General features: G+C 47.5%; 1 protein-coding gene across 4 annotated transcripts in view; it reads left to right on the plus strand.

The window, feature by feature from the left end:
• Positions 1 to 27,561, plus strand: part of DNAH9 (dynein axonemal heavy chain 9) — a 318,684-nt gene that overhangs the window by 103,298 nt on the left and 187,825 nt on the right. For 3 of the 4 annotated variants that reach the window (XM_082708418.1, XM_082708419.1, XM_082708420.1), the window contains 5 exons: positions 3,978 to 4,134; positions 10,666 to 10,770; positions 19,479 to 19,636; positions 22,614 to 22,752; positions 24,630 to 24,917. In XM_082708418.1, the coding sequence (XP_082564544.1) occupies positions 3,978 to 4,134; positions 10,666 to 10,770; positions 19,479 to 19,636; positions 22,614 to 22,752; positions 24,630 to 24,917 (847 nt within the window). Of the gene's footprint in view, positions 1 to 3,977; positions 4,135 to 10,665; positions 10,771 to 19,478; positions 19,637 to 22,613; positions 22,753 to 24,629; positions 24,918 to 27,561 lie in introns of those variants that run through there. The other variant, XM_082708421.1, reaches the window with a different exon arrangement.

Raw genomic sequence — 27,561 nt, forward strand, 5'->3', positions numbered from 1 at the left:
GATCCTGGTCAAGTTGCTCACTTTGTAGTAGAGGCGACTCTGACCTCCGTCTGACTCGAGTCCTTGCCTTAGACCATGGTAGTGTGACCCACCATCCTCTAGGGGAAAACACACAGACTGAAGCAGATGGCTTGACAGTTAGAGACGGACAAGCCAACAAGACCCCAGATGGAGTGTGAGAGCAGGGGCTGGTGTCCCTAAGGCCTGGGACAGCCTGCTGGCCAGGGGCGCAAGATAATGGCCATCCTCATGCAGAAGAGGGAAATATTGTTCCTTTGTGTTTTTCTTATGGCTCAAGCTCAAGGCCCACGGCCTGTGCCTGAGTTATTTACAGCACCTTAGCCCGATTCCCCTTCCTGAAACTCGGGCTTCCCATCTACAAAATAAAAGTGTTGGACTAGCTGATCTCAGAAATCCCTTCTAGCTGTAGAGTTCTGCTATCCTGGGGACAAAGATGTTCTTTGCGTTTTGCGTTGTTTTGGTTTTTGTACTTCCCCCTCCCAGCCCCAACTGCTTCTTCTAGAGATAATCAGAAGCTCAAAGAAGCTCAAAATGAGATGGACACCCAGTTCCAAGGATTTCTTTCCAGATTCCAGGCAAATTCTATTTCTGTGAAACCTTGGGCTTCTAGATTCCCAGATTCCTTGAGAGTCTTGCCCTGCAGAGAGAAGAGGTCTGGGATTGCTCTCCAGCCAGCAGAGGAGGACAGAGAGTGGGGAGGGGAGCAGACAGGAGGCTGGGATTCTGCCAGTCTTCTTGTCTTTCCTCCTGGGAGATACAGGGCTGTAGCAGGCCCTGGATAGTTCTGGCAGAAGCCAGAGGCTGGGAAGCGTGCAAGGCACTGGGACCAGTCTGGAGGCAGAACCCAGCCCACGAGGGCAGCTGTGGTAAATGCTGCATGCAGGCCTCCACGATGATCGATTACTTGGGGAAACTGCTTTCCCGGGTTTCACATACAAAAAGTGAAATGCATTGCAGGGGTTTTATGCGCAGTTGAAGAATTCAGGGCCTCTCTTCAAGTCTTTTCAAACCCAGTTTGCTTCTCGTGGAGACACAATCCCCATCTGGCATGAAGGGCGTTAGCCTGTGGTTTCAGGTGAACTTTAGACCTCAGATTTGGAAACACAATTCATTTTGGAAGTCCCCTTGGACAGCACCTCCTGGTCCAGCCTGCAGGTTAATTAAACCCAGAGCCTGGGTATTAATTTGCTAGGTTTTGAAAAGTTAGGCCAATGGCACATTTTTAGTGGCTTTCCCAAGGTATAATGTATGAGCTCTACAGTTCTTCCATCACAAGTGTGCAGTTCAGGGATGCCTGGCTGGCTCTGCTGGTGAAGCATGTGACTCTTAATCTTGGGATTATAAATTCGAGTCTCACATTGGGTGTAGAGATTACCTAAAATCCTAAAACAAATGTATGATTCAATGACTTTTAGTAATTTGTAGAGCTGTACAACCATTACCACCATCCAGTTTCAAACTTGGCTATCACCGTTTTCCTGTCAATCCCAAGTCCTCTTCCCAAGCAGCCACTGATCTGCTGTCTGTCTCTGTGTTTTCCAGACATTGCATCAATGAAATGATACCCTACAAGATATTATGCACCTTTGACCTAGCATAATGCTTCTAAAGCTTCCCCCTTGTGTAACATATATCTATACGTACTTCATTCCTTTACATTGTTAAATAGTATTCTACTGGACAGATACATCACATAACTGTTTACCCATTCGGACATTTGGGATGTTTCCGGTTCTTGGCATTAAGAATATTGCTGGGACGCCTGGGTGGCTCAGTGGGTTAAGCCACTGCCTTTGGCTCAAGTCATGATCCCAGGGTCCTGGGATCGAGTCCCTCCTTGATTGGCAGGGAGCCTGCTTCTCTCTCTGCCTCTGCCTGCTTGTATGCGTTCTCTCTCTCTCTCTCTCTCTCTCTCTCTTCTTCTGCCTGACAAATAAATAAATGAAATATTTTTTTAAAAAAAGAATATTGCTGCTAGGAACATTTCTGTGTAAGTCTTTATCTGAACATAAACGCTCATTTCCCTTCAGTAAAGTCCTGGAAGGGGAATTAGTGAATCATACAATAAGCTTTACATTTTTGTTTCATTTTTGGTTTGGTTTGGTTTGGTTTCTTTCTTTTAAAGATTCATTTATTTATTAAAGAGAGAGATCAAGCAGGGTATGAGCAGATGGGGAGAATCCCAAGCAGACTTCTTGTTGACTGTGGAACCTGACTTGGAGCTCAGCCCCATGACCATAGATCATGACCTGAGCAGAAACCAAGAGTCAGATGCCCAACCGACTGAGCCATCTTGTTGTCCCAGTAAGCTTTCCTTTTTAAGAAACTGCCGAGCCGTCTTCCGAAGTAGCTGTACCATTTTCCATCCCCACAAATGTGTATGAGTTTCCTAGTTTTTTCACATCCTTGCCAACACGCGACCATAGTCATCCTTGAGGGTGCATCATGGTATCTCACTGTGGATTTGACTCACATTTCCCTAATGACTAGTGGTTTTGAGCATCTTTTTATGTGCTTATTACTCAAAGGCACATTTCCAACTAAGTGGAAAGGCAAGTCCTTCTTAAAAGTACCAGAAACAAGGGGGGCCTGGGTGGCACAGCCAGCTGAGCATCTGACTCTTGTTTTTGGCTCAGGTCCTAATCTCAGGGTTGTGGGACTGAGCCCTGAGTCAGGCCCCACGCTCAGCGAGGAGTCTGCTTGAATTTCTCCTGCCCCTCCCCTTCCCCCCTCTAAAATAAGTAAATAAACTTAAAAAATAAGAAGGACTAGAAAGAAGCTTAAAGCTGATTTTATTTTGTTATTAGGAAAGATAGTCACAGGAGGGTTAAACAGATACAATGACTGACACCGTCATTCATGAACTTGTTTCATCAATAATTACTGAGGGCCTAATGTGCCCAGAGCTCTACTAGACTCTGGAGATGAAACAATGAATGAGACATGGCCCCACCTTCATGTCCTTATGAAGATCTAGATGAAAAGTGCATGTGGCTTATATTGTTGGTAGCTGGAGTGCCATAGAGTGGAAGAGGAGCTCATCCGAGGGGCGTCTGCTCACTTTCCCACCCCTGAGAGGTCCAGGAATACTCCTAAGTGGGGGAAACCATGTCAAATATGAGACCCAAGGGGTGAGTAGCCACCAGCTGGGCTATTGAAGACCGTGTTGAAGAAGAACATGACTCAGGTGGACCAGAAGGACTGGGGCTAGATGGGGGAAAAAAAGAGGAACAGGCACAGTCCTAGTGTGTCTGGCTCTCCTTGTTTACTTGAACTGCTGTAACAAAACACCACAGTCTGGGTAGCTTATAAAGAGCAGAGATGGGTTTCTCACTCTTCTGGAAGCTGGTGAGTCTAAGATCAAGGCACCAGCATGGTCATGTTTTTGTATGGGCCCCTTTTCTGGCTCAAAGCTGCCATCTTCTCGCCATGTACTCGCATGGTGGAGGGGACAGAGGGTCCCTCAGGAGCCTCTTTTATCAGGGCACTCATCCCGTTCATGAGGCTCCACCTTCATGAGCTAAGCACCTCCCAAGGGCCCCACCTCCCCACATCATAGTCTTTGGGGGTTAGGATTGCCATGAATGAACTGGGGGGCTGGGGCACGCAGACATTCAGAACATAGCATGGACATGTGAGAGTAGCTCTCCATGAAGACACTTAGGGCACTGGGGTGGAGGGATGGAGAGATGGTCAGTGAGCAGGTGCAAGATCAGAAGGCCTGACAGTGAGCCTGTGATGCCCTTGAAGGATCAGGTGACCCTTCAGAGACTTCTCCCCATAGCGCTGAGGGGAACAGGTGGGAGTGGGGGGCTCTGGCTCTCCTTTACAGAAGCTGTCAGGTCTCCCAGGGCCTAGAACCTGAGGTCTATCTCCCCAGGACCCAGCAGGACCAGAGCCATTGGTCAGGCCACCTAGGGCCCTGGCAATGACCTCCACCTTCCTGTGTTCTCCAGATGCTACATCACCCTCACCCAGTCTCTGCACCTGACCATGAGTGGAGCCCCAGCAGGACCCGCAGGCACAGGCAAGACAGAGACCACCAAGGACCTGGGCCGAGCACTGGGCATCATGGTGTATGTGTTCAACTGCTCAGAGCAGATGGACTACAAGGTATGCCTCAACTCAAGGGTGGGGCAGTGGGGGGCGGCAGGACTAAAAACTGGGTGGCAGCCCAGTTTAGGTCCAGGTTTATTCATGCCACCCTGGCCCAGCTCAGAGGTCCAGGCACAGAGGTCTCTGCTGGCTTCATCCCAGGAGACCTGAGGATATCTGATCCCTGGAGATTGGTTACCTCCCTGTAAGCCAGTGAGCTTCATTTTGAGGTCTCTTGTCACCTGTACAATGACAAGGCTGAGCATCTATCCAAAGGCCTACATTCACTGTTTGACCTAGAACTACAGAAGGGCTCACAAGTGGCTCCCATGAAGTCTTTACATGGAAGTCGAATTTGTGCTTCTCTGGAAAAATGGGCATTTCCCCAGTATTTCTACAAGGGAAAAATACTTTTAAAAAAAAACACTTTATTTATTTATTTGACAGAGAGAGAAAGAGATCACAAGTAGGCAGAGAGGCAGTCAGAGAGAGAAGAGGAAGCAGGCTCCCTGCTGAGCAGAGAGTCCGATGCGGGGGCTCAATTCCAGGACCCTGAGATCATGACCTGAGCCGAAGGCAGAGGCTTAACCCACTGAGCCACCCAGGCGCCCCGGGAAAAATACTTTTACAAGGCAAATGTGACTTCTGAAGGAGACTAGATTAACTTCCACTCCAACAAGTGATACCCACGAAGGTCAAGGGCAAGACCAATGTTCTTCATTCAGGGGCTCCTCATTTTTACTTTTTTAAATGTATTCCAGGTTCTGTGTTCTAGAGAAAAGCAAGAGGAACAAGAGGTCCATAGGTCATTTCTTAGCTAGCAATATTCTACTAGAGGTCATATAGATTTTTTTTTTAAGATTTTTATTTATTTTTTTGACAGACAGAGACCACAAGTAGGCAGAGAAGCAGACAGAGAGAAAGGGAGGAAGCAGGCTCCCCGCTAAGCAGAGAGCCCAATGTGGGGCTCGATCCCAGGACCCTGGGATCACGATCTGAGCTGAAGGCAGAGGCCCAACCCACTGAGCCACCCAGGTGCCTGATTCTTTTTTTTTTTTTTTTTTAAGTGTAATAAGATTGTCTCACTTTCTCCTTATTTTTATTTTGTTTTATTGTATTATTTTGGTAAACTATCTTAAGTCCCTTTTGAAACAGGATGGCATGTAAATAAATTTAGAGTGAGAGGAAAAATAAAGGCTTAGCATTAGTAGATTAAATATTTATATGTGTAAATCATCATAGATGGGGTACAAAATAAATTTAATTTAAGAATACTTTTAGAGACTGTGAGCTAACATACAGAGGTCTAAATGAGATTCATCAGCTGTAAGTTTAGTAATTTCTCTTGTATGGAAAATTTTGCTGTGCAAAGAGTTGCAGAGACCTAAGCCGCTGTGTTTGCTCACAGCAAGCAAACAAAGTGAGGATTCAGATGCCAAACAGCTGTCCTGCCCATATTCTACACAATTTACATTTTATCATGGTTACTTTTAATGATGAACACATTAAAGTGCTATTTCTCTTAAAAAAAAAAAAAAATTAGGAGGGGGGCACCTGGGTGTTTTAGTCAGTTAAGCATCTGACTCTTGATTTCGGTTCAGCTTGTGATCTCAGGGTCGTGGGACCAAGCCACGAGTTGGGCTCCATGGTGGGTGTGGAGCCTGCTTAAGATTCTTTCTTTCCCTCCCCCTCTACCCCACCATCTGAGCATGTGCACACACGTGAATGCTCTCTCTCAAAAAAAATTTTTTTAAAGTAATATTTCTCTTTAAGTCAGGCTAAAAGAAGGAAGTGGGTTTTTTCCTATGAACTCAACCTTTAAGAATTAAGTTTCTAGATTCTTCTATAGTTGATCAAAGGCAGATTTGCTGAATAAGTGTATTCTCCCAGAGGGACATTCCAGAGGACACGGTCATTTAGATGTAGAAGACCTGGTGTATCAATTGAAGGAGATCAGCAGGGTTTCTTCAAATTGATGCCTGGAAAGCAAACAGAAATAAATGAGTTGGCCCCATGGTGAGGGAGTCACCAAGGCTATCTTCTCCAATTCTTTCAAAACTTACAGCTGAATCCTCATATCCCACCAATGCCTCTGAGGGTACAGGATGAGAAGAGGGGTCTATCCATAGTTTGTCTGGACTGTGCAAAGCTTTGGTTGAGTCTACTGAAGACACAGATCAGAGCAAGAACTATAGGGATAACTGTAGGGAAACACGCCAAAATAATGGCGGTCTCTTCCTAGGCATCAAATATCCTATGTAACCAACATCCTCACTGAGCCGTTTGCAAACCTCCTCTTCCCTTTGGTGTCCAGCTGATTAGAGTTATTTTCATCACAAAATGCTCTCCAGCAAGCAAGTTAATTTACAGAGTATCACCATTGCTCAGCATGTGTGTGCATCATGAAAGGATGGATAAATGGGTGGGTGGGTGGGTGGATGGATAGATACATGATACAGAGGAATACACGTAGGTAGATGGAGAAATGAGAGAGAGAGAGATGACAGGATGATAGATGATGGATAGATACAGAGACAAAGTATAACCTGGTCTATCTGGATAGACAATAGAGATAGATGAAATAATTAGGGGAGATACCAAATAGCATGTAGAATGTGTGTTCTACAGACTCTAATCCCTGGAATACTTCAGAGATGGGAAGACCACAGAGTACGCTGGTCACGAACATCCTGGAGGTGTGAGACCCAAGGCTGTGTAAGGTTTGGGTGAGTGCCAAACAGGGCGTATACAATTTTAACACCACCTAACCCATTAGAACATCAGCTTCAAAGACATAACCAAGTTCCCTGTGCATCACGGTCCTTCCCCTGCTCCTTGCTCTGCCTTCTCCCCTGAACTGTCCTCACAGGGCTTAGCTGGGACAAGGGGAGAATGGAGTGAGGGTCAGGAAGAGCTGTTTCACACCTCACCAGGCGTCATTCTGACGGGTCATTCACAACAACAACGGGACACTCACAACAACCTGTTTCCATATCCCCAGAGAACAAGTTAGCAATAAATATGGAGCAGTAGTCAAGTGCATGAGAGCAGACTGGAGGATAGATTATAGGAGATAGGGGTTCCACAAGGAGGAAGGGACAAAAAGCCATGAAGAGAACATGTCCCAGAAGTGGTGGCCATTAGGAAGACCCTGTGGGCTTTAGGACTCAGGTGGGAGCATGACAAAAATGGATGGCATCTGAGGAAGACCCCTTGGGTAGCCAGATGAATGGGAGCAGAAAGGGACTGAAAGGCGGAAATTTTTGCTGAGAACATTGCAGTTACTCAAACCAGGAATGGTGAGTCACCAGACCTTGGGGTAGTATAAATGGAAAAGAAAAAATGAGAGACTTTAACGAACAGAATGATACCTGGTGGACATGGGGAAGAGGGGTGTTAAGATGGGGGAGGGTAAAGAGGAGAGATGGACTGTGGTCAGGGACCCTAACATTGCCTTCTGCCTCTATAGGTATCAGGTAACGGGGTAGACACAGAACAGTGTGAAGACTTGGGGAAAAAGCAAACTCATGGCTCCCCTCTGTTGCATCTGGTTGGAAAACCCTTAAACCTAGTTGCTTCCTCTGGAAACCATTGCAATTTTAGTGCTAAAATGTTCTTTATGTCATGCCAGCAGTCCTGTCCCCGTTGACCTTAACTCAGAGATGCTGTTGCTGAAGCAGCAAATGGTTTTGAACCTGAAAGTACCTGCGATTTTTTGTTGTTGTTGTTGTTGGACCTTTCTGTGGCATCAACACTATAAAACACGCATCCCTTTCTGAGAAACCTACTCTCTTGGTCTCTGAAACATTATATTCCAGAATAACTCTCTGATCCTGCCATCTGGGTCTCCTTCTCTGATCCTCTTTTATAATTTCACATTTTATCTCGGTCCTGATGACTTCAGAATCTACCTTCCAGGCTCGCCCAAGAACTAGTCTTCCCAATTAGAAGGAAGGGCATTTGAATGCCCTCATGTTTGGTTAACAGCCTTTCTCAGACATTTCCTGCTGACCCCCATCTTCCTCCCCGCCAGCATCCCCAAGCCATGCATGCTAAGGTTCTCATTTTTCCCTGTTCCCCAGTGTGGAAATTTTAGACACACTGGTTTTTCACCTCCTTCCTTCCATAGTTGTAATCACTCACCAATGTTGATTCATCCTTCAGCAGGTCTTTCAAAGCTCCAAGATCTTTCGCCTTATCCCAGAAACAGTGTCTTGTGCTAGGTGACACCATAGTCAGGCTCATAGTACCTTCCTATTGTTGGGGTGGCATCAAAAAGTTTGGTGATGTGGGGTCCCTGGCTGTACTCAGGCCCACAGGGTAAAGTGTGGGGATGACCAGTATCCACCTATGGAAACTTTACCCTTTTTTTGTCTTCTATATCAGATTTCCACTTGATGGAATCTTTAACAAGTTTTCAGAACCACTGTTCATCTGCAAAGACATGGGCGTTTGATTCCCAAACTGCCACATAAGTAATGGTGGCATTTGATGTGCTGCCAAAGACAGCAATGGACATAATATATATTACTATATATGCATATCAAGTGTTATATATATACCCACACACATACTCATGAATACAATAAGAACAACATCCACCTATAAGATGCAATGTCTGGGATTTACATCCCCTCCTCCATAGAGGGACTATCAATGGCTACTCAGTCCGAAATAACCATATCCTTGTAGGATTCTCATGAGACTTGTCATTATCTGACCTTCTCTTCTTTTTGTGTCATTGTCTGTTTTCTCCCCTAGAATGTATACCCCATAAGGATTATGGCTTTGTCTCCCTGCTCACAGGTGATTCCTCATGACCTAGGACAGTCCCTGATTCACAGTACGTGCTTAGGAAGTGTCCGTTGCGTGAATAGAGGAATCCGTTAATTCAGGGAGCTTAAAGAAATGTGGGGCTTATCCTTCCACCATTATCACAGGCTAGCTTATGGGATGTTAGATCGATTCTCCTAAAATGTTGCTTTAATCTTGCTTTCCTCTGCCCCAAACCTCCACGGACCTGCACAGTCCCTTCTGATAATTCAAGGATTTCATAACCATGACCTCCTTTTGTAATTCAACTTTCTAGTCCAAACAACAGCGTTATTTTTCCCTAGACATAATATGATTTTGCTCATACTTTGCCCATAATATTTACTGCTCCTGGAAAGCCCTTACCCACTCTTTCCTACCCTCTTCCATTCTGCCTGCCCAGACACTTACCATCCAGCATTCCCACTGCGTGTTCTGAAGACAACATACAGTTCTGTGAGATACCAGCACCCCAGATCTTCGGACTTCCCTTCCTGCATTCTGTCCACTACACAAATGTTCACCAGCGTGCATCCTGAGAAAACCAGGAGTCCCATGAGGAAAACAGAAAATCCTGGCTTTAAAACATTGACCAAATTTCATGGCGCAGGACTTTCCAGTCCTTCCCTTAAAGTCCTAATATATGTTTTAAATTAGCAAAGGAGGGTTCTAGAATGCGGTGTTTCCTAAACTCAGTTGAGTCAAACATTTTCTCTTCAAGCGGCATCTCCGAGATTTGACATCCCATGAAATCAACTTCGGGAAATGTCCTAATACTGTCTGAAATTCAACTCTCTGGCAACACAGGTCACTAGCAAGTGCTTTAATTCACTCTCCTCTCTGAACACCATTAACAGCTGTGTCATTTACTATGCCCATTGGAACCACTGCTTCCTGTGGCAATTTACCTGTTTTGTCTGTACGCCTTCTATCCACAGCCTAGCTAGAAGCACTTAGAGGGACTGAGCCCTTCTGCATCTAGAGCATGAGCTGTGCACAGCGCTGATGGTCAGCAAACCCTCATCACAGAAGCAAATGAGGCTTTTCCACTTGCCCAGTGCTTTAGCGACATCACCTTGCCAATGGCCTTGAGAGTGTCCCCCCGTAACCTCCCCCTTTGTATGACTCCATGGTTTACTGCTTCACACCGAATGCCCAGATGGTTTTTATTTTTAGGGCAGATATGCCATCTTCCCTTTGAAATTCTTTTGTTGCTCTCATTTGAAAATATTTACCTGTCGTTCACTTTCTACAGATCTTATCACTTTCCCTGTCTATCTCCAGCTTCCTAGCCCTCTGGGAGGCCTGGGAGTTGGGGCTCGGATCTAAAGATATAGACATAAACTTTTTTTATCAGCAGATGCCAAAGGCTGAGTAGAAGGCTTTTTTTTTTTTTTTTTTGGTCTGTATGGTGCAAAAAATAATAATAATAACAATATTTTATTCATTTCCTGGGATTTTGAAAGCTACAGAATCAACAGTAATGGAAGCCTGATGACATTTTAAAAGGATTTTAGTCCAGGTGTCTTAAAAATGTTCTGTTTGATCCCATGACTTACGTGGGCACCCATAGCCATCAAGAATGTAAGTGCCCTTGAAATTATAATAGGAGTTTTTCAAACCAGTGATCTTGAGAGAACTGAAAGGATCTTTCACAAACAGGATGGGGACTGACTTAGATGCACGCCGATGAGCCCAGCACTGAGACTAATTTAATCTTTTTACGTTTTGTTGCAGTCTTGTGGCAATATCTACAAAGGCCTGGCTCAGACTGGTGCCTGGGGCTGTTTTGATGAGTTTAACCGAATCTCGGTGGAGGTCCTGTCAGTGGTGGCCGTGCAGGTATGGGGGCCAGAAGTCAGTGGGAGCCCCGTGGTCTTCTTGCCTCATGCTGTGGAAGCCTACGTCCTCTTGCTGTCAAGCTCTGCTCATCCACTTCTGTGTCCCCCTCCCAACTTGGACTCTGTGCCCCCTCACCCTCTAAAATCAGTCCTGGAGCAAGGATATGGGCATCCTGTGAGTCCCTACTGAGGTGGATCGATTTACTGGCCATGGGAATCCATTTCCTCCTCTGTGACAGGTTCCACCTGCTTCCTGGGGGGCGAGGAGAGGATCAGACTGGATGGGAGGGCCCAGCTCTTGGAAAGGCCATGGACTTTGGAAGCATCTTCCTTGTTGTAGTTGAGTCTGGGAAAGCTGCTCTACCTCCCTCAGTACAGTTCCCCTCATTGTGTTTAAAGCGAGGCTCCCAGAGTGCCCGTTGCTGAAGGAAGGAAGTCATGTTTGGGTCACATCTGTGTGGCCACTTGTCTTTCAACTCATCCAGAAATCGTCTCCTCCGTGAAACACATGTAGCACAGTGAGTGCTATGCTCAGAACTGGGGTGGGGGGAGTTGAATAGGACTTGACCCCTAACTTCACAAATCAACTTTAACTCTTGAGATGGGCATGAGCGCTCTTCAGTGCTCTATGAGTGATTTGATTCTGGACTCACGGGATGGGGCAAGACTGCTAAATAATACACCATCTTGGAAACAGGCCTTAAAAGAGGTGGAGATGGTATGGATTAGGGTAAGGGTCTTTACAGACAGAAGAAGCAAGCAGAAAGAGGAAGGGGAAGGGAAAAGAGAGACAGCCTCTGCTGAAACTCTTTTCTGTGCCAACTACTTCTTATGTATCATCACTTATGTCCTAGATAGACACTGGGGGGAGAATCTGAAGACCAGCTGAAAAGTAATTTGTCCAAGCACACATTGTCAGCAAGTGGCAAGGTTAGGACTTGAACCCAGCACCCCCGCCCACACTGTCGGGGAGCAGGTCTAGACACAGATATCTAGTATATAAGGAGTAAAATGCTAGAGAAGAACATGAGGCTAAAGGGGTGGGTTCAAGGCAAACAGCAGACGGGTTCTGATGCTGTGATGTGTATTGTGCCTTCTTCAGTGGGCAGCAGGGAGCCTCTAGAAGCTTCTGCAGGGAAAATTGCTCCCTGCTCGGCAATGGTCTTAAGGAGGGGCTGAGCAGCAGGAAAGTCAGTGGCCATAGTGAAGTCAGTGGCCTCTTGTGGTGGCCCCAGTTGGAGCTGCATCCTCAGTGGGATGCCTTCCCCCAAAGCCTCTCCATTGCCCCAGCGAAGCATAGCCTTTGCCAGCATCTGTTCTCTCCCCCTTCTAGGAAACTTGGTGCCTCGGGGGAGCTTGTGGTCTCAGGCCCCCCCAGGCTACCAGCTCCACAGGCGGTATAAGGGTCTACGCAGTGAAGTAAGCCTGTGGTGACGGCCCTTGGGACACCGGCATGACTGGCCTCCCAGTTTGTGCCTGGGCTCCCTACAGCCCAACCACATAATTTCCCTCCTGTCTTTTGCCTTGATTTCCAGAGCAATATGTATAGAGGACAGAACAAGAAAAACAGAGCTGGGCAGGACTCTTCGGTCCCCCTAAGCCTCAGTTTGATTCCTTCAGCGCCAGTGAGTGGAATGGGTGGGGCAGGGGCGTGGACAAGGCAAAAGCTTAGCTTGACAGACACGCTTCTGGGGGCAAGGGCACCACAGACCACCCTGTGTCTGCAGCAGATGGTGGTCCACGGTGGAGAAGCTGACAGAGTAGCACCCTCCCGCTCCTGCTGGCCTGTGCATCCTGACAGGACACCCCTCCCCACCCCAGCATGCTGTCCCCATGCCACAAGCTGTCACCGTCCATGTGGGCTGGAACAACAGGGGAGCTCACACCATCCACTGATTCCATGGCTCACCTTCATCTCCAGATGGATCTGGGAGCCATAAGCAGTTGGGTGAGGGGGCTCTGCAGGGGTCCCTGAACTTCGCAACCCCCCCACCCCCCGCACAAGGTCATCATCTCTTGCACTGGCCCGCCTGTTGGTGCTGCCACGCAGGGACTCTTGCCCTGTCTCTTGATGAGACTTTCGCAAGTTGCAAAACCATGGAGCTCTTCTCTCGTTCCCGGTGGTGATGTATGGTTTTCCCTGCCTTTGGATTGTTGGACTCCGTAGGAGTTGGGGGCAGCAGGAAGTCAAAGAGCTGGCTGGAACACTCTCTTGGACTGAGAACCCTCAACTAGCTTGGGCCACAGGTGCTGGCTGGGTGCGTTTCACATCGGTGGCTCGAAACCAGGTGTGAGAGGAGTCCTCTCACAATGGAAACTGGCAAATCCTACAATCGAGCATTTCATTCTCCTGGTGAGCTGGGTCTTCAGCATTTACCAGCACACTTCTGCCTTGTCAGAATATGTCAGTGCTGCCAGATTTTTTAAATTCTAAAGAGAAGCTGAAATTCCAGATTTTTATTTAAAAAAAAAAAAAAATCTCCAGGTTTCTGGAAGTTGGCAACTCAATCAATTAAAAAAAAAAAAAAGAAAGAAAAGAAAAACACGCCTGAGCTGGCCAAAAACATGGCACTGGCTGCGTTTACCTCTGTGTGGTCACTTCAGAACTTAGAAGGACCAGGATTAAGACCCCTTTTAGCTCTGTGTGAATTTGGGGATAGAAGATGTAAAGTAACATGAATAAAATAGAGCTTTCTCTGAGTACTAATTCTGGGCCTAGGATGGTTCTGAGAGTCGAGAGAGAAGCTTAAGCTCTCTGTGGCCATGAGTGTCGGGATTGATAACCATAATTATACCATGTGCCTGGGGTTTTTCTCCTTCCTCCACTGTAGGCACCTGGCAGCTCATGGATCACCCATCTTTTTTACTCCCTTGCCCACCATCCTCTGTTAGTTCTACCTACTGTGATGTCTGCCTCTCTCGTCTCTGCTGTTAAGAGTTTCCACATCCTCCCTTCTGGCTGTTGGCCTTACGGCAGAGGGCCTTTCTCTTCCTCACCCGTCATGCTGTGTTGAGATGACTGCCCTCCCTGAAACCCCTTAGCCTCAACAGTTACCCCTCTGGTGTTCCAGTGCAACAGGGTTGCCAAAGGGCCATCTCGGTGTCCCTCCAAGAAGCCCCGGGGAAGAGCCAACAAGAAACCGTGAGAGCCAGACCAGGGTCAGTGTAGAGCTCATCTTGGGTTCCAGAGATTGTGGGAGCAACCGCACATGCAATTGGGATCTTAAACATCTTCTTATAGGGTGGGATAAACCAGGCAAGGAGGTTGGCAAGTGCTTATGTGTGCAGTTCATATCTGAAACCACACAACAATGTTCAGCTCTGTTTCTGCCACCTACCAGCTGGGTGACTTTAGGCAAGTCTATGTCTCAAATCTCACATCTGTAAAGAGAGTTAATAATAGTACCTACTAGATGCAGTTATAATAATTATTAAAAGAGTTAATGTGTGCAAAGCACTTAAAGCTCTACAGATAGTAGGCATGTGACAAGTATTAATCTCTGTGATACTACCAACAACAGTAATGGTGTTGATGATGGTGATGACCATGATGATGGTGGTGATGATGATGGTGGTCATAATAATGATGGTGGTGATAATGGTGATGACCATGATGATAATAGTGGTGGTGGTGATGATGATGACCATGATGATGGTGGTGGTGATGGTGATAACTATGAGGATGGTGGCAGTGGTGGTGGTGGTGGTGATATTGGTGGTGGCTATACTGGTAGTGATGATCTTGGTGATGATGGTCATGGTGATGATGATGATCACGGTGATGAAGGTTGTCATGATGATGATGGTAGTGTGAAAATAGTGGTAATAAGATGATAGTGATGGTGTTGGCCATGATGATGATGGTGACTATAATGATGGTGGTCATGATGATGGTCATGATGATGGTGATGGTGTGGAAATAGCAGTAATGGTGGTGGTGGTGACAGTGGTACTGATGACGGTGATGACTATGATGATGATGGAAGTGGTGATTACTATAATTATTATGTGAGCACTGCAGGCCACAGGCTAAAGGGCAATAAAAGGGCATGACACGTGGGGCAGGGAAGGAGGGTCCGCATCCAGGTCTCACCAGCCTCCTCAACACTCTTCACTCCTTCTCAGCTGACCCAACTTCAGACTGTCTTCCCAAACATAGTGCCCTAAGTGATGAGGCAATACTCACCAGCCACTTTCCCTAACATAATAGATAAACACTGTGAATTCACCTTATTTTGAAACTGCCCAACAGAATGTCCTTGTAGGTTCTCTGAAGTTCCTTTTTGCTTCTGGAATTAAGTAAGTTCAACCCAGAATTCTGGATGCTTTCATATTCCAGTCTCGGCACACACCTGTAGGAGAGACATTCTCAAGAAAGTGGTCTGACAACAGCCTGGGCAGAATCTGAGCCCATCCCGTTTAAAATCCTATACCCGTCCAAGGAGAAAATTGCACTTAATTATTCCCGCAGCAATCCAGGCTGGCATGTTGGTTCAGAAGCCACACCAGCTGTGATCGCTCTCCCCCATTCCCCCCACCCGCCTTCTCTGCCTCCTCCTCTGGCTCCTTGCCTGTCTGTGCTCCTCTTTCCCGTAACTTCTCCAAAAGTGTGTGTGCTCCAGCGTTCTTGGAGGTGGGTATTTTCATGTCTCTGTCAGATTGGTCAAGCAGAACTGCATATGTGATTGGGACAAAGTGTGGCATTTGTGAGAGCAATTACTCTGCTATTTTAAAAATGTATAAAATACACTTACCCTTTTTTTCCCCCAGAACTTTGCCAGTACCATCTCAATCAGCTTGCTAGGCCTTGGGCCCGGAGATGCGTGTCTGCAGGACACACTCCACCGCCCCCCTCCCCCAGCCCCCTGTCCCTCTCCATGCTCCCTGACCAGACATTTCTGCCATGTCCCTTCCTTCCCCATGGCACAGGTATGCTGGGGCCAAGGAAGGAAGTGGCAAGAAACAACAGATCAGTTAACAAGGCCTTGGGAGGCCACCACAGCAGTGTTCCAAGGACTGATCCAGGACTCAGGGCACCGAACACATGCTAGGGTCTCAGAACCAAGGGAGCTTCCCACGTACCACTCTTTATAGAGGAGCTGAAGGTCTAAGGTGAAAACACAAAATTACTTTTCTTTTTTCTAAAGTACAAAGCGTGAGTGTGTTGTACTTCCTGCAAACTGCAATCTGCTTTTGCAGAGAGAAGGATGAAGTGAGCAAGGCAGGATTTTAGTACCACATGGCATCTGGGGGCAAGGTCTGGACCCTGAAATGGGCCACTTCCCTAGAATGGAAAGGGCAAGGTAGAGGGGGTTGGAGGAAAAAACTGGGAGGATTCAGGCAACTCTGAGCTAGTCGATGACCTCCTTGACACCTGTCACCTGCAGAAAAGATGGTGTGACCATTAGCCTTCATGAGTGTATCTGATAAAAGTCTCCAGCCTAGGTGGGAGGATGTCAGGGTAGAACCCTCCATGATCCCCACCAGCTTTTAGCCTTGGAAGGGAAAGACCTCATTCTTAAGAGATCCCATCAGCACCCCTAGGGTCAGACATGTACACGAGGCTTGTGCAGGATCCTGGACCAATCATCTGCAATCGGGCCTGGCCTGCGATACAGAGAGGTCAAAACTCTGATCCCCCCAGCCCGAGCCCGGTGGATCTTGATAGGCTCACTTTCTCGTCCAGCCTTCACAGCCTTTAATCATCCTTTCTCTCCTGGAGCTCGCTTTCTGCCTTCTGCTTTACATGCGTCTGACCTGAAGACCCACCAGCTTGAGCCGGGTTGGCCCAGGTTAGCGGGCTACAGAGACATGTCCTGTCCACGGCAGGTGGGGCAGAAGGAGTGGAAGGCGCAGGTGTGCCAAGGGGGAGGGGCCAGCTTGCAGGTCTGATGGGGACACCGTGGGCAGTGGGGAGGAGCAGAAATCCAAGAATTAACCAGACCACGGTAGCTCTTGAATTGAGGCTATATCCAAATCATCTGGAGAGCTTACCCATCAACTGGACCCCACCCCAGAATTTCTGACTGGGTCAGCCAGGGGTGGAGCTAAGAATTTGCGCAGGAATTTGGTAGGCCCCAGGATGCCGAATGGTGGAGGAGCCCCTTGTACCTTCTTGCCTTCAATTTCCTCACTGGTGAAATGATTTTGTGGACCACGATTTCCCCAACTTTGGCATGTTCAATGTCTTGAGCCTAATAATTCCAGAAATTCCGCCCCCTCCAACTTGGGACAACAAAAATGTCTCCAGCCATGGCCAGATATCCCTTGGGGAGGGCAGGTGCAAAATCACCCCTAGCTGAGAACACTGGTTTCTACGTAGCTGTGTGTGTGTGTGTGTCTGTGTGTGTGTGTCTGTGTGTGTGTGTATTCTTTAGTGAGTGAATGTGCCTTTTCTTAGCTCGTGGGAACACAGGTCTCTAAATTATGATTATTTTCAGAGCAAAATAAAATTCCCCCAAAAGGTACATGTCGGATGCGGAGCCGTGCGTGGCTAGCACACTGTCCTTCCGGTAAAAGGCAGTTTGGGGAAGGGCCTAATGAGAGCACGAGCCCTGGGACCAGGTTGCCCAGTTGGTAACTCGGGTTGCCCCGCGTACCAACTGTTAGACAGCTGGCAAGTTTCTTTTTCTTTTTTTCTTGCAACTTTTTATTTTTGATTGACTTTAGACTTACACTATGAGTCATAGGAACGGCTTCGCTTTCCCTTGTGCCCCTCCCCTCGCCTCCCTAAACTCGGCGTCTTGCATAACTGGGCACAGCTTTTTAAATGCCTCTGGCTTGGTTTCCCTACCTTTAAAATGAGGATCTGCCCATCTCGCCCAGCTATTGAGGGGACCCAACAGGACAACTCACGTCAAACACAGACGCTCGAGCTTTGCATCGGCTCCATACTCTCGCTCACGAGCGCCCCCTCTAGAGTTTCACATGAAAGGACAAGCCGCGGTGCTGTGATGCGCAGTAGATTCTGCCTGAGAGTGAGGTTCTGGGGCTCAGGTGTTGCAGGAGGGGAGGCGGAGTCACCATGAGTGGCTGAAAGGGTCCTGGGCTCTAGCCTTCGCCCAAGGGTATCAGGGCAATCAGTAAATGGCGACTAAACTCGCTTTCCCACCCTATAAGATGGTGCGTATTCTGCGTATTTGATAGCTGGGAGGCCTGGGGCCAGGGAGGGAGCCCATTCTTAACCACCCACATAAGCTGTGCGGTGATGGGGAGGCGGGGGGTGCTGTTCAGGGCTGTGCCATGAGCCCCACATGCGCAGGGCGCTGGAGACCACCTGTCCCACAACGGCATTGCCATTCTGTGTGCAGAAGAGAGGTTTCAGTCTCAAACTAATTGCCGTGAGCTCAAGTGCGTTTGGTCTCGAGAGCTTTACTTTGGGGAAAGGAGCGGAATCTTAACTGTAGACCCGTCCCACGTTCTGGTGAGTTCCGCCCAGCCAGACACTGGAGAGAGGCTTGCTCTGTGGTAGGTGGTCCAGCTGCTTCCTGTCTTTCTCTTCCACGTCGGCTCCTGCTGTCCGTCTGTCGTCCTTCTGTCTGTCCATCTCTCCTTTCCATAAGTGTTCCGGCTCCGGCTCTGTCCTTCCCTGTTTCTGTCTGTCCCCTCTCTCCCAGACACACACCTACAGCCCAGTCTTCCCAAAACGCCTGGCTCTTCTAAACACCCTGACCATGACCAGCGTGACTAGAGCTCACTCAAAACCGTGCACTGCCCACCCTCTCCCCGCTCCGCCTGCTGTCAGTTTTTGCTTTCAGGAACCCCGAGACGCTGGAGATACTCGGAGACCTTCCAGGGCCGGGCCGAGCAAGCGTGTCCCTCTTGTCTTCCCTCCTGTCATGGGTCACTTTTGCACATGCTTTTCCAAAGCGCCACCATGTGTGAAAAACAGTGGTTCTGTTTCTTCCCACTGCTGTAAGAGTGATCTAGAATGTAGAGCTGACCAGGTCAAGCTTCAGCTTACATCCCCACATCGAAGAACAAGTTTGATCTCTTCAGAAAGGCCCTGCTTTCTGAAGGAGGGATGTGGGTCCAGCCTTACTTTGCCATCTCCGGGGCACCCAATCCCTGAAGAGGTAGGCTATGATCACCATGTCTGTTCTAGAGACGTGGTCAGAGGAGGTAAGCCAGGCTGAGGACCACATTAACAATTCCCAATGCCTTTCTTAAGCATTTTCTGTATGCTAAGCTCTTTGCGGGCTTGATTTCATTTATCTTCAGCACAAGCCCTGGGGGTAGGTCCTGGTGTTCCCTCCATCATACAGGGCCAAGAACCCAGGCTCCTGAGTCCCCTCGCCCAGATTCAAGTCCAGAACATGACCACTTACTAGTGGTGCAAGGTCAGGCAAACTACCCTACTGCCTAGTGCTTCTGGTTCACATCGAGGATTGGGTTCAAAAGATCTTGGTGGAGAGCAAATGAATTAATATGCAAGAAGCCCTCGGAACAGTGTTCAGGGAGTGGGGTTAGACACCTTCTCACTGTTCACTCCCAACCTCTTAGCTGCTGTGCTGTGCTGTGCTGTGCTGTGCGACTAGATTTCTTCTGGACGGGCGGGAGATGGTCCAGGGTGCTGCCACTGCACCTGTCTTTCAGGGGAAGGGGCCCCAGAGCAGGTGTCCCCACCGGGTGTCACCACGCTTCCCAGCCTTAGCTAGCACCCCACCCCGGGAACATGGTGCAGACCTTTTCTGTCGACTTGCTCACCAGGTCAAAAGCATTCAAGATGCAATCCGAGACAAGAAGCAGCGGTTCAACTTCCTTGGGGAGGAGATCAGTCTGGATCCTTCTGTGGGAATCTTCATCACCATGAACCCGGGCTATGCTGGCCGCACAGAGCTCCCGGAGAACCTCAAGGCTCTCTTCAGGTGAGTGTCTGCCCTGCCCTGCACAAGGGCCCAGCAGAGAAGCTACTCTTGTTTTCTTCACTGCAAATGGTTGCCATACATATTAGAAGAAATCTGGGGGGTGCCTAGGTGGCTCAGTGGGTTAAAGCCTCTGCCTTCAGCTCAGGTCATGATCCCAGGATCCTGAGATTGAGCCCCACATCGGGCTCTCTGCTCAGCAAGGAACCTGCTTCCTCCTCTCTCTCTTCCTGCCTCTCTGTGTACTTGTGATCTCTATCTGTCAAATCAATAAATAAAATATTAAAAAAAAAGAAGAAGAAATCTGGAATGCATAACAAAATAGAGTTTATAAAACCACCTTTCCTGCTATCACCGGTAAAAATCATTTCTTGCTGAATTCTACTCTGTTCTCCTTTATATGGGTATTCTGAAGTCCTACATTTGTGGTTAGCACATAGTTTCACATTGGTTTTTTGTTTTTTCGGGTTTTTTTCCCCCCACTTCGTACTCCATCATAATCCTAACAGAAATCATCTCTTCTGTTAGATGGACTTAAGAAATCTCATTTTATGGCTACATTTTATTCTGCCAAGTACATGGCCCATGGTGTAATTAAGTACCCCCCATATTTAAATATTAAGACAGTTTCTAACATTTAAAAGAAATGTATACATACTGCTGTAATGTGCATCTTTGTGCGTAAGTCCTTTTCTCTGTATGTGTGATTATTTTCTTTGGCTAGCTTCCCAGCAGCGGAATCACTGAGTCAACAGGGAGGTGCGTTTTCAAGGCTCTTGATACACATCGACAAATTACTTTCTGTACAAGAGCACTGCTGAACCGCACTCCTGGTAGTGAGGCACAAAAACACCTCTTCTGTTTCCCCTTGGCCACTGGTGGAGATTGCCATGCTTTAAAATCTGTATCATAATAAGAAAATGCAAATGCATTTTTTAGAAGGGGCTGGGGTCTCCATTCTTTGTCTCAGGGCAGAGAAGGCAGCCCAGTTGCAGAAGATGCCTTGTGGCTTCTGATTCTCTGCCTGCTGGACTGTGACCTGAGCCAGAGAGGCCCTGGGAGTCATGACACAGAGGTCGGCTTCATCTGGGGACCCAGAACCCCTGCACTCCCGGGGACGTGGAGCCCAGGAAACCGCTGAACCACCCCCCCACCCCGTGCACTCCGTCCCTCGGTCCGGTCCCTGTGTGCTCCAGCAGTGGCAGATCCCTGTGTCACAAGAGCAGTGTGGGCATCCCCCCATCCAGGCCAGTGGCCACTGCTACCAAGAGCTGGTTGGAATATCACCAGGCTTCCCCACGTGGTGGCTGTTCATTTGCACAAAGTATTTAAGTGAGCTTTATGTTCACAAGCAGAGGTAGCTTATCACCCTGACCAGAGCCACTCTTTGCAATTTCCCCACCAAATTTAAAGGGAACGTTTACACCAGAAAATCGGGAGGGGGTGGAGAAAAATATGCATAAAAACAATAAATACGAACATCTACTTTTATACTTCATCTTCACAAAAGCCCTCCCTGTGAGCTGGGTACTTCTAGTACCTGCCTCGTACAGGGAGAAAACAGGGCCAGCACATTGCCCAGGTCGGAACCGTTCCTGGCGTTAGCTAGGAGCCCACAGAACAGGGTTTCAGACCCAGACTGTCTGAGTCCAGAACTCTTGCCTTCCCCATCTGAAAACTATTGTCCAGAGATGGTTGCAGCCCTTTGGCAAGCTCCCTTCCAATATCTGGTGGGCAGAGTATTTCTTTTTTAAACTTAGGATAAGACCCAATCTAAGGTAGGACCCTGCCTCCGTTAACTAATATTTTCCCATCCCACTAAATAGTTTTCCTCCTCTATCATTATTTTCCATGGCCTTCTGTTGTGTGGATACATACCTTTTATTTTAAGATTTTTTAAAAATTTATTTCTTTGACAGAGAGGTCAGAAAGAGTCAGAGAGGCAGGCAGAGAGAGAGAGAGGAGGAAGCAGGCTCCCTGCTGAGCAGAGAGCCTGATGCGGGTCTTGATCCCACGACACTGAGATCATGACCTGTACCGAAGGCAGCGGTTTAACCCACTGAGCCACCCACACGTCCCAGTGGACTCATACTTAACCTTATTTTAAGCTGCAAAATAATTTTGAGACTCTACGTGTTTGGCTCCCCCTTTGAATCTAAATATAATGAAAAATAATTTAAAGGAAAAATGTTCTTGAATGATATGTTTTTGAAAATTTTATATCTGTCTAGGGAAAATGCAGCTAAATGTAAACAATCTTGGGCTCCTGTTCCATACCTAATAAATTAACTCTAAAAATAAGTAATTTAAAAATAAAATGTTTCCAGAGCTAGCAGTGGGGGGAAACTATATTAAATCCTTATAGACAAAAATTCCCCTCTATTCCCATACATGCCATTTTTTAAAAAAAAACTTTATTTATTTATTTATTTATTTATTTTAAAGAGAGAGAGAACATGAGAACAGGGAAGGGGAGGGAGAGGGAATCCCAAGCCAACTCTGCAGCGAGTACGGAGCTCAGTGGCGTTCAGTTTCATGATGCTGAGATCTGACCTGAGCCGAAATCAAGTCAGTCACTTAAACAGCTAAGCCACCCAGGTGCCCCTCTTATATGCATTCTTCGGCCAGATGGAGTTTAGTGGGTATTTTAGACCTTAGCATTAGATGTTCACATTTGTATGTACGTAAGCACAGAATAAGCCCCAGGTGTCTAGACTTGGAGGAGACATGCATTGTGAAAATGAGAAATAGATTCTTATCCATCTCCTTGGACAAGAGAGTCCATATCTTTTATCCGTATCTTTTATCCTTAGCCAACTCATCCCTAAATTGGGAATCTCCGATCAAACCCTTGCTAAGGGCTAAGTGTTTATATCACAGATCCCTCTGTCCGTGACCTCCGCCAGTGTCTTTTGTCTTCCAAGCCTCCCTTCACCTGTGGGTGGGAAACCGTCTTGGTCCTCTGTCTCCCCATTCACAGGCCTTGTGCAATGGTGGTTCCCGACTTTGAGCTGATCTGCGAGATCATGCTGGTGGCAGAAGGATTCATTGAAGCACGGTCATTAGCCAGAAAGTTCATCACCCTTTACCAGCTGTGCAAAGAGCTGCTCTCGAAACAGGTACTCTCTCCAGTTTGGCTGGACCACCAGTCCAGTGGGATTGCCTGGCTTTCAATGGGGTCTGGGCCAATGTAGGGGAGCCTTCTCACAGAGAGTCAGTTTTCTGTAAAAAGAGTAAAAGCTCTCACCACTTCTACAGCAAAGACTTGTGTTCATTTTCTTAGCTTTTCTTAGCCTAGCATTAAAACGAAAACCTATTTGGTCCCCAGACTTTTTTTTTTTTTTTCCCATAGTCTAGCATCCTTGGGTTGTTTCCATTGAGTTTCTCCTCCCTTCAGGCCTCTCTTACTAGAACCATCTTTGCAGCCATGGGCACACTCAGCCCCATGAAATCTGACCCAGGTGTGTTTCTTTAAAACTTCTTCTGTTTCGGGGGCCCTGGGTGGCTCAGTGGGTTAAGCCTCTGCCTTCGGCTCAGGTCATGATCTCAGGGTCCTGGGATTGAGCCCAGCATTGGGCTCTCTGCTCGGCAGGTAGCCTGCTCCCCACCCCCACCTACTTGTGATCTCTGTCTGTCAAATAAATAAATAAAATCTTTAAACAACAAACAAACAAAGAAAATTCTTCTGTTTCTCCATGCTTTCTGGGGTTCCTTGCTCACTGTGTTATCTGCTGGGTCCCCAGCACCACGGACTTGCAGGCCAGCAGCCGACATCCACCAATCCAGCCCAAACCTCCCTGCTGAGCTCTAAACCTGTATATGTAGCAGTCCACACCACAGCTCCCCAAGCTGGGCCTCTAAAGCCCGTCTTCCTGCCTGTCTCCACCCCAGGCTACTTCTGCATTCTGTGCTTCCGAATGCAAACCCGCACTTACTCACTAGCTAATTCTGGAACGCTGGGAGTCATCCTTGGCATTTTCTTTTCCATCCAACCGTGGATGAACGGTTGCGCATTCCACCCTGGGGATTTCTCTTAAATCCATCTCATTTTCTTCCTACCACTTTATATCCAAGCACCCCTGCCTTTTGATTTAAACTCTTGCCTTTCTACTAGTTGCTACTGGTAATTTTTCTGCACTGCTTTTCTCAGAGCATTTGAAGTCCTCCTCAGTGTAGAGCACATGAGCTCAGCCTCGACCATCTCTAGGAGCTAACATGGCTTCCTCCTGACCATCTCTAGGAGTTAACATGGCTTTCTCCTGACCACCTCTACAAGCTAACATGGCTTCCTCCTGATCATCTCTATGAGCTAATATGGCTTCCTCCTGACCACCTCTACAAGCTAACATGGCTTCCTCCTGACTACCTCTAGGAGCTAACATGGCTTCCTCCTGAGCATCTCTAGGAGCTAATATGGCTTCCTCCTGACCACCTCTACGAGCTAACCTGGCTTCCTCCTGACCACCTCTAAGAACTAACATGGCTTCCTCCACCTCTAGGAGTTAACATGGCTTCCTCCTGACCATCTCTAGGAGCTAATATGGCTTCCTTCTGACCATCTCTAGGAGCTAATATGGCTTCCTCCTGACCACCTCTACAAGCTAACATGGCTTCCTCCTGAGCATCTCTATGAGCTAATATGGCTTCCTCCTGACCACCTCTAGGAGCTAACATGGCTTCCTCCTGGATGCCCTTCCTCTCTCTGAACATGTGAGGAGTAGCCAGATAGGTCAGGGAGTGGTTCTGTTTGCTTTCCCTGGCCCCCAACCCCTGTATACCCTGGGTCTGCTTTGTGGTCAGTCATAGAGGGAAGAGTAGCTAATGCCAAACCGGGAGCTGGGATCTGTGACCACCACAATCTTCCATGTCATTGGTCTTTTCCTAAGCCTCTGCCCTGGCCTCCGAAGTGACCTGCCTATAACTTCATAGGTGCTACACAGGCATAGGGCGTCCTGCCTCCCAGCATGCCCGCCTGACCTGCGCCATCTTCCCTCAGGATCACTACGACTGGGGTCTGCGGGCCATCAAGTCTGTGCTGGTGGTGGCCGGATCCCTGAAGCGAGGGGACCCTGACCGCCCTGAGGACCAAGTCCTGATGCGCTCCTTGCGCGATTTCAACATCCCCAAGATCGTGACCGACGACATACCCGTGTTCATGGGCCTCATCGGGGACCTCTTTCCTGCCCTGGATGTGCCCCGGAGGAGAGATCTCAACTTTGAAGCGCTGGTTCGGAAGGCAGTGGTAGATCTGAAGCTCCAGGCTGAGGACAACTTTGTAATCAAGGTACGCGGAGGCTTTCCCTCCCTAGAATTTTTTTTTTTTTTTTTGTCTCTCACTGCTTTTCTTGGATGATGGGACAGTCTTAATCCAAAGGGTTGCCTTAGATGTACAAATATGTGTCTACCTAGGCATAGTGCATTTCAAGAGCTCTTTCCTGGGTCGCCCACACTGTGGGAAGGGTGGTGGGGAACGCAAGGGCAAGATGGCGCCCCTTCCATCGGAAAGCTCACCATGCAGCAGAGGACGAAGTCCCAGCCCAGTCTGCTCTTGCACATGTCCTTTTCCTGTGAATTACTTCAGACAGGATTAGAGAGGACAGATAGTGGTAGACTATGGGAGCCATGCTGCTTCTTTGGCATGTTTCTGAGCTTGTAAGCATTTTGAAGTGATCCAGGGCAAGCTTTCTCACAGTTAGAAAGACCTGAGGGTGGTAGGCAGACTAATGCCACCCTCCCTCTCCTCACCCGAGACGTCTGCCTCCCAGTCCCCAGAATCTGTGCTTTGTGACGTGGAAGATGAGGGTCGCTGATAGAATTAAATCTGCTAATCAGCTGACCTTGGGATGGAGGGGTGGTCCTGGGTAACCTGGATGGCCATGTATAATCACGGTGGTCTTTTAAGTAAAAGAGTGGGGTAGGAAGGTGAGTGTCCCCCTGCCACCACTGGCACTGAAGGTGGAGAAAGGGGCCATGTGCCAGCAATGCAGGCAGCCTCTACACTCAGAAAAAGGCAAGAAAACAGATTTTCTCATAGAGCCTCCAGAAGGCACTGACCCTGTCAGCATTTTGATCATGCCCCATGAGACCCATTTCAGACTTCCGAGCACTGAAACAGTAAAAGTTGTGTTGTTTCAAGCAGTCATTTGTTAGAGGAACAACAGAAAATGAAGATTTTTAGCAGCAATTACAGACTTTCCGGAAAAACCCTGAAACCTCAGGGAATGTATGACAGGCTCCGTGGCCTTTGGAACCGGGATGGTTTCTCCTGTGTTCTGGGGAGGCTCAAGGCAGGGGAAGAAATTTCTCCTTGCATTAAAACAGTGGATGACTGAAGAAGGCTCTGTCTAGAATGGATCTTTAACCATGATTAAAGCTCCCCCTTCTAGTCCCAGATTCCCAAGAAGGCAGGCCACGTACAGCCGGGCACTTAACCCACAACCAGAAAGAAGAGTCTACAGTAACCTAATAAACTCTGGGGGGAAGCTCTGACTGCTCTTGGAGTACTGGTGCCTCTGTGTATGGTCAGCCTGTTCTCTCTGGGGCCCCTCAGCCTGGAGGGCAGTCACCTGCTGACTCCTCCACAAGTGAAAGAACAAAGGCCGAGCTCTAATCACCGGCACCAGCTCTCATTCTGGGAGGGCCTCCCTGAGCATATCCAGCCATCCCTGCCTTCTAGAAAACAGAGTGCTGCTCTTCATTTACACTTGAGGCTGCACAGATCCTGGAGAACAGCCCGAGAGACAAAGGTGGACCGATGGACACTCGCCACCACTTCCCCACCCCCACCCTGCACGTGCATGCTTGCGCACACACACGCACACACACATACACGCAGTAGCTGACGCCAGTGTGAATAAGGTAGAGAGTGTTTCAAAAGTTCTAACTAGTATCCTTTAAGAAAATTTTAAAAATGATGCCCAGAAAAAGGGGATGAGATGCTATAAAAAAATAAGAAGAACTATCAGATTTATAAAGAGCTCTTTGAAATGTATAATTGTATCATTGATAACATAAAATTCAGTGAGAGCATCAGAAGGTAAAGTCAAGGAACCCCCCCCAGGACAGAATTATGTATATGTGGGTACAGAAAAAAAAAGCATATTTTATATATATTTGTTTTTATTCAATGTATATGTTTTATAAGGATAGGGATACTTCTGTCTATATGTAAATATAAAATGTGTATATAAAAAATATATATGATAGACAAAGTGCAAGAGTCAAGATGACATGGAGAAGATTGATCTCTGTGCACCATGTTGCCAATAGGAATTTTAGAACTTTCTAGAACAAGAGAAACATGAGATTAGAGGGGCTCAGTCAGTACTGAACTGAATAGATTCAAATAGACTGTCGCAAAGACACATCATAATGGAATTTCAGAAATCAGGGGTCAAGGGCAAACAGTAAGTTTCCTGGTTGGGTGAGGGACTGAGGAGGTAGGGAGACCCAAAGTAGGAGTGAGGTTCAGGGCAACATGGGAACTTCTCATCAGTAGTACTGGGTCCTAGAAGACCAGGAGACCACTCCTTCAGAGTTCTGAGGGAAATGATTTCAAAACCAATTCTGTGCCAACCAAGTTGTCATTCAAGATATTATCAGAGTCCTTAAAAAAAAAAAAAAAAAGATATTATCAGAGTCCTAAATCTTACTTCTTGTGCACCCCCTTTTTTAGTTTATTTATTTATTTATTTTTGCTTTTTTGCTGTTTGTTTTTATGTAAATTCTACTTGACACACAATGTAATACTCAATCCAGGCGTACAATATCGTGGTTCAACACTTCCATACATCATCACAGGTGTGCTCCTTAACCCCCATCACCCACGTCACCCATCCCCCCACCCACCTCCCCTCTGGTGAGCATCAGTTTGCTCTCTAGAGTTAAGAGTCTCCTTCTTGGTTTATTTCTCGTTTTGTTTTTATTTT

The sequence above is a fragment of the Mustela nivalis genome, assembly GCF_964662115.1.
Source record: "Mustela nivalis genome assembly, chromosome: 17".
In the NCBI taxonomy this organism is placed as follows: Eukaryota; Metazoa; Chordata; class Mammalia; order Carnivora; family Mustelidae; genus Mustela; species Mustela nivalis.